The 13,569-nt window shown below is 40.2% G+C and overlaps 1 protein-coding gene across 1 annotated transcript in view; it reads right to left on the bottom strand.

Annotated features, from left to right (window-relative positions):
* The window catches only part of Btbd8 (BTB domain containing 8), an 82,422-nt gene extending 71,416 nt beyond the window's left edge, over positions 1–11,006 (bottom strand). The window contains exons 1-2 of the mRNA XM_090334194.1: positions 10,830–11,006; positions 2,884–3,081 (exon numbers count right to left, since the gene is read on the bottom strand). Coding sequence (XP_090190320.1) covers positions 2,884–3,081; positions 10,830–10,978 — 347 coding nt within the window. The 5' untranslated portion in view covers positions 10,979–11,006. The remainder of the gene's footprint in view (positions 1–2,883; positions 3,082–10,829) is intronic.
* Positions 11,007–13,569: the final 2,563 nt, after the last annotated feature.

Below are 13,569 nucleotides of genomic sequence, written 5' to 3'. Positions count from 1 at the left end.
ATAACAGGAGCCCAGACATCTGGGCAGAATAGATAGGGCAAGCAACCAGCACATCTCTGGGCACCACTGACCAAAGGGTATAACCAATCCAGACCAAAATTCAAATCAAGCATGAAGGAGTTTGGGCTGGAGAGGAGCAGGCCAAGAAAGGACCAATATAAACCAAGGACACAGAATGAGGCACAGCACTTCTGCTGGCCTTAACTGAGACTGTGGTTCGAGGATCTTTGGCCATGCAGAAGCTGCTCCTTGCCCAAGAAGACTGACGAGGACTGAGACTCATTGAGCTGCCCTGGAGCTCACACCGCAGCAAGACTGGGAGCTGCGTCTATCATCTGACCGGCAGGCCTTTTTCAACTTCGGGACTAAGAAATGTTGGAAAGGTGAGTCCAGTGGGTGTGCTGGATAGGTAGATTAGGATTAGGCAAGTTAGGACTGAAAGATAGTAACTAGAATATAGTGTCAACTCTGCTATGTTAAATCAATAAACTATGTTGCATCATATCTGTCTATTGGTGAATTACTTTGCGTGCTCACGACAGGTACACATGCCTTAACTAAACACCCTATTCTTATAACCACTTCACTATATATATATATATATATTTGGAACTCAATGATAGTTCTCAAAAGAAGATGTGAAAATGGCAAATGAATACAGGAAAATATACTCAACCTTGTTACCTATCATGAAAACCACACAGTGACCTCTAGGACAGCAAAAATTAAAGACAGAACACAATCACAAGTGTTGCTGAGGCGATGGAGAAACCAAAATCCTTGCACATTGCTAATATGAATGTAAAATAATATTGCCATTTTAGAAGAGTTTGGTTATTCCTCACCAAGGTGAAACAGTTAAGGCATGACCCAACAATTTAATTCGAAGAGAAATGAAAACAGATATTCACCCAAGAACTTGTAAGGACAGGAGATGCAGCTGAGGAGCAGAGCGCTTGACTCCCAAGTGCAGGACCCTGTATTTCTTCCCCATCACAAAACAAAATTACTGTACATGAATGTTCAAAGAAATATTCATAATAGCCAAAAATAGGGAAAAACTGATCAATGAAATGTGGATAGATGTAAGTTAGAGATTATTCAACAAATGAAGCACAGAATTCGTTTTTCCTATTATTTAGTTGATAAGTTTCCAAATTCACAAAATTACTAAAATGTTCAACTGATGATCTATTTAAAAAAATGTTGACTGCATACAAGCAAACTGCTCTGATTTGAATGTCAAATTCAATGTTAAAACTTCATCTCAGGTGGGAGTTTGGCCTAGTAGCAGAGTGCTTGCCTTGTAAGCATGAAGACCTGGGTTTGATTCCTTGGTACCACATACATAGAAAAAAGCTGAAAGTGGTAGAGCTCTAGCCTTGAGAAAGCCCAAGGACAGTGTTCAGGCCCGTGTTCAAGCCCCAGGACTGGTACGCGCATGCACATGCACACACACACACACACACACACACACACACACTTTAATTTCCATTTTGGTGATATTAAAAGATGTGAGATTTGGAAGATGAGGTCATAAGGACAGAGCGTTTTAAAAGAACACCTAAGGGGATGTGTTCCCAACTTCCACTGTGTTAGGACATACAGGGTGCCACCTAAAGGAACACAGACACAAAATCTACTAGTATCTTTAACTTGGACTATTCAGTCTCCAGAACTATAGTAATAAATTACTGCTGTTTATAAGCAATCCAATCTAAGGTATTTTATTATAGCAACCCAAATGGACTCAGAGATAAACCATGGTAACAAAACCAGTTATGACCTCATATTTTACATGCATAATGTATCTAAAACAGGAGTGCAGAACGATCAATCCATGGGACTATAAGGACCTTGAAGCCATTTGGTGGTACATGATAGGACAGAGGCTTTTCACTGACTGTCTGTCTCCTATCTGCCTTTACTGATAATCCATAATGATGTGATATTCAAAAGGCTATTGGCAGAAAAGTTTCCCTACTTGTGATAAGCTTTGAATATCAGTAACACAGAAGTCAATATGCGGCAGTGTTTCTCAACAGAGGACAACATGTACTCCCAGAAGAAATGTGGCAATGTCTGAAGACATTTTTGTAGTCATACTAAACATCCTAAAATACACAATACTACAATAAAAGAAATATTTAATGTAAAATGTCAATACTAATAATCCATTCAAATTACCAGAGAGCTGGGAATCAGTGCACTGACCTAGCATGAAGTCTTGTCCTTACCAAAAAAAAAAAAAAATTACCAGAGAAAATGTAATTTTCATTTCTTTTCTCTTCCCTTCCCATCTTCCTCTCTCAAGGAATCAATCAACCAACCTTCCTTCCTTCCTTCCTTCCCTCCTTCCTTCCTTCCTTTTTGTTGGTCATGGGGCTTTAACTCTGTACCTGGACTTTGTCCCTGAGGGCTTCAGTTCAAGGTTAGTGTCAGGGCTGGTTTTGAATTGTGATCCTCAGACCTCAGCCTCCTGAGTATCTAGGATTACAGGCATGAGCCACTGGTACGCAGCTCAGGAATTTTTCTTTTTTTCTGGTATTGAGAATTGCACCCAGGGCTTCACCTCTGAGCTAAACTCTCATCTCAAATCAGTCTTTTTTTTTTTTCTTTTAAAACAGTGTCTCACTGGCCTCAAACTCTCAGTCCTCTGCCTTAGCCTCCTGAGTACTAGGACTGTAGACATACTTCATCACATTCAGCAGATCAGCCCAACACTAAACCTCTATTATAGTATTTAAACTTCACTAATTAATAAGGTGGTTTAAAATTTTAATAGTTCATGTTAGATTGTGAAATAGATTAAATACAGATACACATATTTTTTAAACACAACTCCATATTAAACAAATATAAGAAGAAAACAGAAGCACTTACTGTAAAAATGTTCTAAATTCTGAAGCTTGAACATTCTTCACAAGAAAAGGCCCATGATTTGTTAAACTATTTGATGACTTTCCAATAATATGAAAATAGAAGTCAGAAACTCTTGCTACAAGGACTGCTTTGTGAACTTTGAACAAAATGCCATCTATAGAGAAAGCAACATCTGTATGAATTTCTTCCCTTAAAAGCCTGTAAGAAATAATAGTTTAATTAGTCCCACTAAAATATGTAACATTTATATTTACAAAAACAGATTTAAATAACACATTCTTAAAATTACAGAGGAAACAAAGAGAAAGCAAGATCTGTTCTAGGTTTATCCAAAAGAATACTGTTTAAAATTGTCTTAGAATCTAAATTTTTATCATTATCTTTAAGTAATTATACAAGAGTTTTAATTCAGTCTATTTCTAAGTACAATACATTTTGATCAGTACTATCCCTTTCATCAAAATATCTAGTTAAAAAAACTTTATGGTGCAAAGATAATTTCACTAAACAAGTAAAACGTCTTTTAAAATATAGTTTTCTTAATTCATTCTAGTCCTAAAATTTCTTTCTGCTACTTACATTGACTTTCCTATAATATATACCCTTTCTAAATTTTTAATTAGCAAACATTAATAGTATAGAGGTTCATTGTAATAATTCCATACATGAGAACAGTATATTAAAATGTACCTTCTTCACATTTATTCTGAAACATGGAGTGCAAATTAACATTATTTCTAATATAATTTTTTATAATTTTTAAAAATTCTAAAACTGAAGCAAAAAGTGAGCAGTCAACAAAAACAAACCAGATACAACAATGGACAATTCAGATTAGAAACTAGTTCACTTTGTTCCATTAATTACCAAGACTGAAATGCAGGCTTGGATGTCAAGAATGTGACATTTAAATCCTTTTCCATCCTCACCAAACAGAATTAATCATGTTCTAATCTATTATTTAAAATGATGGATTTAGAGGTGAACCTCTTCAAATCCCTCTGCTAGTAGGCAGACATAGTTATGGTAAATCCTACTGACTTGATTCCCCATGTGATAGAAGAACAGAAATCAACCTTATAATGGAAACTTTCATGCTATAATCTTTGCCACTCTGAAGTAGCTATGTATTTGCTATCTCTAAATACTAATACTTTGTATCACTATGGCAATATCATCACTATAGCAATGCCATCAGTATCATCAAGGTATGTATTCTCAAAGGACTTCTGTATTACAAGGTATAACTGACAATCACATCAGTACATCATAGGAAGTACAAGTAATGGGTAAGGGTATCCATTACAGTGAGAGCTTGGAGAGTTGCCAATGACACTCACACTCCCTGAAGACCAAGCTAATGGCTCTTTCTTCTAATCCCATTATACTCAGTACATGCATCTATTACAGCACTTCTGCCATTGCATCATTATTACTTCTATGTATCTTTTCCCCACTAGACAATAAAATCCCCAAGGCCAAAACCGTGGATCTTCAGTATACAGCAAGAATTCAATAGCTGCTTGTTGAATGATCCAACTTTATCCTGAGCAAAATAAATGCTTCAGAGTGCAAACACTTTCAAAATCTTGGAAACAATAAGCAACACCTTCGTTTGGTCAATTTTTCCATTTTTTGATCAATATTTTCAGCAGCAAATTATTTTTGTAGGAAATTTAATATTATACAGAAATATTTCTCTTAAACTTCAACTGATCAAATTATACAAGCACTCAATTGGTTTCTCCCTCCTTCCCCAGCCTTACTCCCACCCCTTCTCAAATGAAAAGGAAGCACTGCAGCTGGTAACCAACAACTAACACCAGAGAATCCTGTCCATACTAGACACTCATACGTATTTGCTAAGTGAAATAAATGCAATGTGTATCAACATTTTTGTTAGTGTGAAAATATAATCCTTGTTATAATATCGTTAGTGTGACAATGTCTTATATCTTTCACTAAAAACAACAAATCTGACTCAGACTGGTTTGAATATTAAGGGCTCACCTAAAGTCTACAAAGGAAGATTGGAATAAAGGCTCAATGTTGCCTACGGCCAGGTTCTCTCCACCTCTCCTTGTCAAGTACTTTATTAGCCTGTCTTAGTCCATTTTGTGCTGTTATAACAGATAGTACAGTGGATAATTATAATGACCAGAACTCATTGTCTCATAGTTATAGAGGCTAGAAGAGACATCTCAAGCTGCTGCTACTTGAGAAGGGCCTCCTTGCTACGTCACTGAATGACAGAAGGCAAGAGGGAAAGGAAGAACAAGAGGAGATGGTCCTATTTTGTTTTGAGACAGAGTCTCCCTAGGTAGCTCAGGCTGGCCATGAACTCTAGATTTTCTTGCCTTAGCTAAGATTACAATTGTGTACATTCTTTAATAAAGGCACCAGTTTCACTCATATCCCAATCACTCAAAGGTCTTTCATCTTAAAATCACTATCAGTGGCAGGTCAATTTCAGCTTGGACTTTGGAGGGGATATTCAAATCACAGCATAACCTATCAAAAGCCTTTTAGACTGCTAAGACCCAGTTATCACTTTACTGAGTGTGTATTCTGTACCAAGCACTAGGAATATTAATTGGATTGCACTAAACTGCAGAGTTTCTGCATTGCAAAAGATATAGATAGCATGAGAAATAGCCCACAGATTGGGAGATCTTTACTAGTTATACATCAGACAAGGGCCTCTTATCTAAAATACACTTAGAGCTTAAAAACTTAAACCCCCCTCCAAAAAAAAAAACAAATCCTTAAAGAAAAAGCAACTCAATTAATATGTGGGCTAAGGATTTAGAGACCTCTCTGAAGAAAAAAAGAATGGTCCATAGACACATGAAGAGATGTTTAACATCTCTGGCCATAAAAGAAATGCAAATAAGAACATCATTGAGATTCCACCTCTCCCCAGCTAGAATGGCCATTATCAAGAAAATTAATAATAATAGATTGGGACTGGGAGTTTAGCCTAGCATGCACAAAGACACGGTTCAATTCCTCAGTAACACAAACATAGAAAAAGCTGGAAGTGGTGCTGTGGCTCCAGTGGCAAGCTCTAGAAAGCCTAAGGACAGTGCTCAGGCCTTGAGTTCAAGCCCCAGGACTGGCAAAACAAACAAAACAAACAACAGATGCTAGCAGGGATGTGGCCAAAATGGGATGTTGGTGGGAATGTAAACTTATTTAACCACTCTGGAAAGCAGTGTGGAGGTTTCTCAAAAGAATAAATACAAACCTTTCCTATGATCTAGTCCTATGATTCTGGGCATTTACTCAAATGAACACAAACAAGACCACACTAAAGCTACCAGCACAGTTTATTGCAGCATTATTTATCACAGTTAAGATATGGAATAAACCCAGAGGCCCTTCAGTAGATGAATGGATCAAGAAAATGTGGTGTATATATACACATGGAATTCTATGCTTCCATCAGAAAGAATGGCATTGCCCCATTCATAGGGAATGGAAAGACTTGGAAGAAATTATGTAAGCCAAACCCAAAGAAACATAGGCCACATGGTTTCCCTTATTTGTAATAACCAGAACACATCTAGGATATTCTGAGGCAGAGGATCACAATGGCTCAATAGCAATGTGGACCTAACCATATAAATGATGCATACCGAAACAAACTAAGAAATGGAAGCAAGAGGGTTTTGTTGGTTTTTTTTTTTTTTGTACTGTTTGAAGTTATTTCTTTTTTCTCTCCCCCCTTTTTGGTTTATTCCCTGTTGTCACTGTTTTTGATTCTGTACCCTTTGTCATGTATATAAGTTTATCTAATTTGGGGAAATGTACGGAAATCACAGAAAGATGAGACCAAGAGCGAACCAATGCAACAGTGACACTCACTACCCACCATGTTGGAAATGAACTTTATAACTTGGAGGGAGGGGGGAATAGGAGGAAATAGGGAGGGGTAATACTTTTTAAAAAGAAATATACTCATTACCTTACTTATGTAGATGTGACCCCTCTGTACATCACCTTTACAATGTTTTTATTGTATTTTAATGTCAGGATAATGTATAGAGGGGTTACAGGTACATTTGTCAGGTTATGGGTACATTGCTTCTTGATACTCCTTCTCATGTTTCTGCCCCCCTTTCCTTCCCTCACCCCCTCCCAATCATCTTGTCTTCCCCCTTCCATTCCCTATTTCAAATAAACAAATAAGTATATATACAGTATGCCAAGTAACAATGTCAGATACAGTAACCACATGACATTAACCATAAATGGAAAAAAAGAGAAAAATAACTTCACATAGCACATTAAAAACAATCACAAAGATAAATCTGTTTCCATATACAATATTTTTAAAAGAAAATAATAACAACGATGAGAAAACTACACAGCTGTAGTAAATGATGTGAACCCAGGAACAGTGATGAAGGTGTGGAATTAAAATATAGTTAGGCAATAAAACTGGGAGGAGTTAGCAACTGAATGGAAACGGGAAGGAAGGAAATAATGTTTGTGTGGTTAACACCACCAACCTTTGGTCTATATCTGTTAGTTAAACTTCTCCAACTTATACATCTACTTCCCGTTGTCACCTGGATAGAGCTCCCCAGATATTCTTTACATTCTCTGTTTCAAATGTCCTGAGGGGGCCAACTTTCCCAGCTTCATTTTCAGTGAACACCTGATTAACTGTTCCATTGTCAGTGCTAGTCTCCTAGCTGATTTGTCTTTAGTTTCTCTTCTTTTTTTTCAAACTCAAGATGCAAATATGTTAATCTCTCCTTTAAAAGTACCAAAGCTGGGCCGGGAGTTTGACCTAGTGGTAGTGTACTTGCCTAGCATGCACGAAGACCCAGGTTCAATTCCTCGGTATCACATACATAGAAAAAAGCCGGAAATGGTGCTGAGGCTCAAGTGGTAGAGCTCTAGCCTTAAGAAAGTCCAAGGACAGTGCTCAGGCCCTGAGCTCAAGCCCAGGACTGGCAAAAAAAAAAGTACCAAAGCTGTCTCCATTGCTTCCACTGTACATTCCAACATTTCAATGAAGACAAGCTCCTGTTATCTAGTTTTAAGTGTATCCATGTATTGTCCCTTTGACTATCTGTCCAAAACACACAATCTTCTAAATAAAGCAGCCAAATTCATTTGTTTGTATGTGGCTCTGGTTAGTATCATATGTCCCTCTGCCCTAACCACATCTGAAATGGATGACAGATTGAACCAAGGTTAGCCATTGGCTATCCTGGCAAGATAACTTAGTAAAGATGTCTGATAAACAGGGCCCAACTCCTAGCACTTTGAGACCAGTCCAAAGCAAATCTATGATGAAAGAAAAAGAAATGGAGTCAGGTGCTGTTGGCTCACTTCTATAATCCCATCTTCTCAGGAGGCTGAGATCTAAGGATCACCATTTGTAGCCAGCCCAGGCAGAAAAGTCTGTGAGACTCTTGTCTCCAATTAATCACCTAAAAGCCAGAAGTGGAGCTATGGCTCAAATGGTAGAGCACTAGCCCTGAACTAAAAAAGCCCAGGTACAGTGCCCAGACTCTGACTTCAAGCCCAGAAAAATAAAGAGAAAAAAAATGGAAAAAAAAAGAAATAAAGAAGGATATTGGAGAAGAGTGAAGTAGAAATGAACAGACAAAACTACAATATCAGTTTGCAAAGCTACTATGCAGAAGGTAGACTACGTGAGTCCATATGCTGGCCATGTGATTTGGGACAGATCATTTCAATGTTTCTGGAGTCAGATGGCTCAAGTTCTTTTTTTTTTTTCTTCTTTTTTGTTTTTTTATTGTAATTAATAGAAGGGTTCCATTATATTCACCAGATAGAAAGTGCATTACTTTACATTTTTATAGCTTCATCTTATATGGACTTTTTTTTCACTTTTTTTTTATTGTAATTAGTAAAAGGGTTACATGATATTTGCCAGATAGAAGGTGCATTAATTCACATACATTGATACCCTTTCACATGTCTTGGTACCCATTTCCCTCCCCCCCCCACACCCCCCTCAAGTTCTTATATTGGTTCCATCTTTGCATTACTGGGGACTGATTTCAGGGCCTTGCACTTGTGAGGTAGGTTGCTACTCCTGGAGCCCTTTTAAAATGCTTTTATTTTTCAGAGGGGGTCTCATTCTTGCCTGAGGAGAACCTCCTTCTCCCTCTGGTCCTTCATAGCAGAGACTACAGGCAAGAACTTTCAGACTAGAACTTCCATGTCCCAATCACTTCTTTATAAAGTTTTAAACTCAAGGCTACTCTAATCTCAATTTGTTAGATAAGGATAAAAGAGTTTGCCTCAGAGACAGCTGGAGAAAATAAACCAGTACTTCTAAGCCCAGTATATAGAAGATGATTCCTTTCCTTATTCTCTTTAAAACTTTCTTGAATAACAAACAATTTATAAAGGGGATCTGATTATTTATCAAATCGCTAGTAATTTTTGAGGTTATTTCTGGGTCTGTATAACCCAGTATTAACTACCCAGTGACTGACTCAGATCTTGCTTTAAAAAAAATTGCTGAAATTGATTCCTGTTTATCCTCATCTCTCAAAATTTCTCATACTCTGAGGTAACCCAAAATGTAATACAATTTGTCTTCTCAAAAATAAATGAAGTGGGGCCGAAAGTTTGGCCTAGTGGTAGAGTACTTGTGTAGCACTCTACAGCACCACTTTCAGCTTTTTCTATGTATGTGGTACAGAGGAATCAAAGCTGGGTCTTCGTGCATGCTAGGCAAGCACTGCTAGGTCAAACTCCTGACTGTTACTCTCTTTAGTATCAGTGTTAAAATCTGAACTCACGGAGTTGTACTTGCTAAGTAGGCAATCTACCATTTGAGTCATAGAAAATGCTTTTTAAAATGAATGCTCAAAGTACATTATATACATATATCTAAATACCACAATGAAACTCTTTTGTACAATTAAATTATGCTACTAAAAACTTTAAAAATTAAACGAACTTGGGCCCGGAGTTTGGCCTAGTTGTAAAGTGCTTGCCTAGCACTCATGAAGACCCAGTTCAATTCCTATGTACCACATAGCCTGAAGTGGTGCTATGGCTCAAGTGGTAGAGCTGTAGCCTTGAGAAAGCCCAAGGACAGTGTTCAGGCCCTGAGTTCAAGGCCTAGGACTGGCAAAAAAAAAAAAAATTAAACGAATTCTATATAGCTGTCAAGATGTGGCCAAAGGCATCAGCAATCCTGCGACCTTGTTACAGTCTTGGCCCCCATTCCAGACCAACTGAATCATAACTAGAAGCTGGGATATGGTACATTTGTATTTAACACGACTTCCAAGGTTCCAAGCGATTCTGATGTGCACTAAAAATGCTGGAAACGGATATTACCAGGTCATCTTGGAAACTCAGCTGATTTTTTAAAAAATTTTAACTGGATTTCTTACAGTTTGAAGTGGATATTCATGAGGTTTACAAACGTCTAACTTCAGTACAACTCTTCAATTGATTGGGTCTGATGGAAGCTGAGAGATGCTGGGAGCTATAGGTGGCCAGATTGCAACCAAAAGTATTTCCATTCAAGCATTTGTAGTCAGAGGGTTTAAAAGAAGGAATGATGTTCTTGTAATAGCTCCTTTCCACATTCCAAATTCATTTTTTCTAATGATATTTTTCTTACAATTAAAAAAGAGGGGGGAAAAAAACCTCTCAGAAAGAAACTATGTTTTAGAACTTTCACCCAGACCTGACGACCAAGCAACAGAGTCTGTGGGTGTTAATATTTTAGCATCAAAGGTGCAGCTGGTAGCTACGACTTTTAAATCGCTGTGTTGCTTCCGAAGCCGATACGTGGTGTCCACTTCGCTCGGGCGCGCGAAGCTGCCTTCGTAGGCGTGGGGGAGCAGGCGAGAGCCCCACGGCCGCCGGAGGTGGGGAGGGAGGGATGGGGAGGCCGAGGAGGTGGGAGGCCCCGGCGGGCTCCCGCCGCCTCCTACCTGAGCAGGTCCCCGCTGAGCCGCTCCGACTCCGTCGCCTTCAGCCGGCGCCGCTCTCGGGGCCCCTTTCTTTGTAAACCCTCGCCGCAAACTCCAGGGGACCCCACAAGTGCCGCGGGGGGCGCGCCGCTCTCCTCACAGCGGGCCATGGCCCACCCAGGAGCCTCCACGCGAGGATGGCCGAAGGCTCGGCCTCCCCAGCCCCGCGACGGGGAATAAGGGGGCGTTTCCGACCGGACTGGGGCCCCGGGGCTGGATCCCGCCCCCTGAGGGAAAAGGGAGCCGCCCTCCTAGCCGTGCAGCCCGCCCCTGGGAGGCGACGGCCCGTCCCCGGGGTATGACGTCAGCGCCTCCTCGCCCGAAGGCCACGTGACCCGGGCGGTGTACGCAGGCGCAGTCCCCCTGTTTACCTCCGCCTGCCGCGCGGGCTTTGACCGCCTGAGCTCCAGCTTTCCATTGGGGTGAAGGCCGCTTAGCCACGCCCCCTGCCGGACTCAGGTGTATTGGACCCTTAGAGTTGTATTAGCCCTGGTGCGGAGCCTCAGGCCTGCTGTAATAGCTGCTCAAGAGGTTGATAGCTGAGCCTCACGGTTTGGAGCCAGACCAGGAAGACAGTTCTTGAGGCTCTTACAGTTAGCTAGCGAAATGCCAGAAGTGGGAGTGTGGCTCAAGTGGTAAAGCACCAGCCTTGAGTGAAGAAGCTGAGAGCCGGAGGCCCTGAGTTCAAGCTGCACATGTGCGCACGCACACACACACAGAGCTCTAATAAGAATTTCATTTTAAATGAATACAAGAAATACTTCACAGTAAAACATTTTCAAGACAAATTTGGCAACTCCAAAATCTGTACAGTAAGCCAATAAGCTGTAGATTCAAGTAAGAGTTGTAAGTTCCCAGTGGATTGAGTGTAGTGGCATGCCCCTTTAGTCCTTATTAACCAGGGAGGCTGAGGCAGGAGGATCAGAAGTTTGAGGCCATTCTGGATAATACAAAAAAATTTTTTTCAAAGGACATAAGCCACTCTCATAGCAGAAATCCCATTTCTTCCAGGGAGATCAATCATGAGGCTTTAAGTGATTGGATACTGACCATCACAGTATAATGTATACTCTATATGTTCAGTCTGTTAAGTGTTAATCCATCTTAAAAATACCTTAGTGAAACTGGTGATGGGGAAATGACACAGCTAGGGGGCGGGGGAAGAGTTGGTGGCTCAATTCCAAGCATGGAAAAAAATCTCATAGAAACATGTAATATTTAGCCAATAATCTGGCCTAGTCAAGTTGACTTGCCAAAGTCATCATATCAGATATGTACGTTTGAATGAGAAAAATATACAGAAATTCAGGAAACAAAATTATGTCATGAAACTAGTTTAATCTTGGAAGAAAGGGTGAGCTTCAATTCTGATGTAGAGCTTGGTGAAATGAGGAAGGTAGGTGAAATGAGGAAGGTAGATGGACAAGTTTTATTTGTATTTTGGTGGTTGTCAGGACCTCAAGCTTCTTAGGCAGGGACTCTGCCACTTGAACCTTGCCCCAAAGATTTTTTTTGCCAGTCCTGGGACTCGAACTCAGGGTCTGGGCACTGTCCTTGAACTATCTCAAGGGTAGTGCTATACTACTTGAGCCACACCACCACTTGCGGCTTTTTCTGTGGATGCAGTATGGAGGAATCAAATCCAGAGCTTCCTGCATGCTAGGCTAGCATCCTGGCCCCCAAGGATTTCTTTTTTTCTTGATCCAAGTATTGGTTTTAAGAGAGTTCACCTAAAATCAATTCTGTTTAGAATACTTAACGTAGATTACTCTGGATCCTTTCTATATCTCTGATCCAATGAGCTCTAGGTTGAAAATAACTGGTGTTACCACCAAAACACACACAAATAAATTTACTAGACTCATTTTCTGATGGAAAATAGTGTAAGCTGTATTAGTTTTATTGTCACTGTGTCCATATCCCTAAGAAAACTGACTGAAAGTAATGGTTTACTTTAGCTCCGGCTCAGAGGACTAAGCCTAACTGGCTTCTTCCTCCTTTTATTCTACCCATAATCTCCTCCCCCTTTTTTTTTTTTTTTTGCCAGTCCTGGGCTTGGGCTCAGGGACTGAGCACTGTCCTTGGACTTTCTCAAGGCTAGAGCTCTACCACTTGAGCCTCAGCACCACTTCCGGCTTTTTGCTGTGTATGTGGTACTGAGGAATCAAACCCGGGTCTTCGTGCATGCTGGGCAAGCACTCTACCACTAGGCCAAACTCCCGGCCCGGGTACTACCTATTTTTAAGGTAGTAGTTAATGCCCTATGGAAACACCCTGGAAGAGACATCCATAGAAGTGTGGTACTAAACTCCTAAGCTGTTCTCAGACCAAGCAAGTTTAAAATCAGCATTAAACAGGGCCCCACTGTTGTTTTACAAGCCCCTTTCACGATTCCAGTAAAGTGCCCAGAAGTATGTTTACAAAGCACACCGAAGAAGAGAATTTTGACCTCAAGTGTTTCTCTTTAAATATTGCCACACACGTGGGGGTATAGTGTTCCTGAAGACATTTTGCGGGGAGAGATTAGACCAAAATGAAACTAAATTCGAGAGACAGTAACTTGGGGGGAATGAGGTATGCTTATCGTTCAGGCTCACTACCATGCCTACATAAGTTGATTGTTCTCTACCCCGATGTAGGATTTGAATCTCAGGACTGTGAGTGAGGGGAGGGGTCCGTGGGCACCTCACCAGGTGAAGAT

This window comes from Megascapheus bottae, chromosome 6, assembly GCF_031878675.1.
Source record: "Megascapheus bottae isolate mThoBot1 chromosome 6, mThoBot2.hap1, whole genome shotgun sequence".
NCBI lineage: Eukaryota > Metazoa > Chordata > Mammalia > Rodentia > Geomyidae > Megascapheus > Megascapheus bottae.
This window is presented reverse-complemented; position numbering and strand designations above follow the sequence as displayed.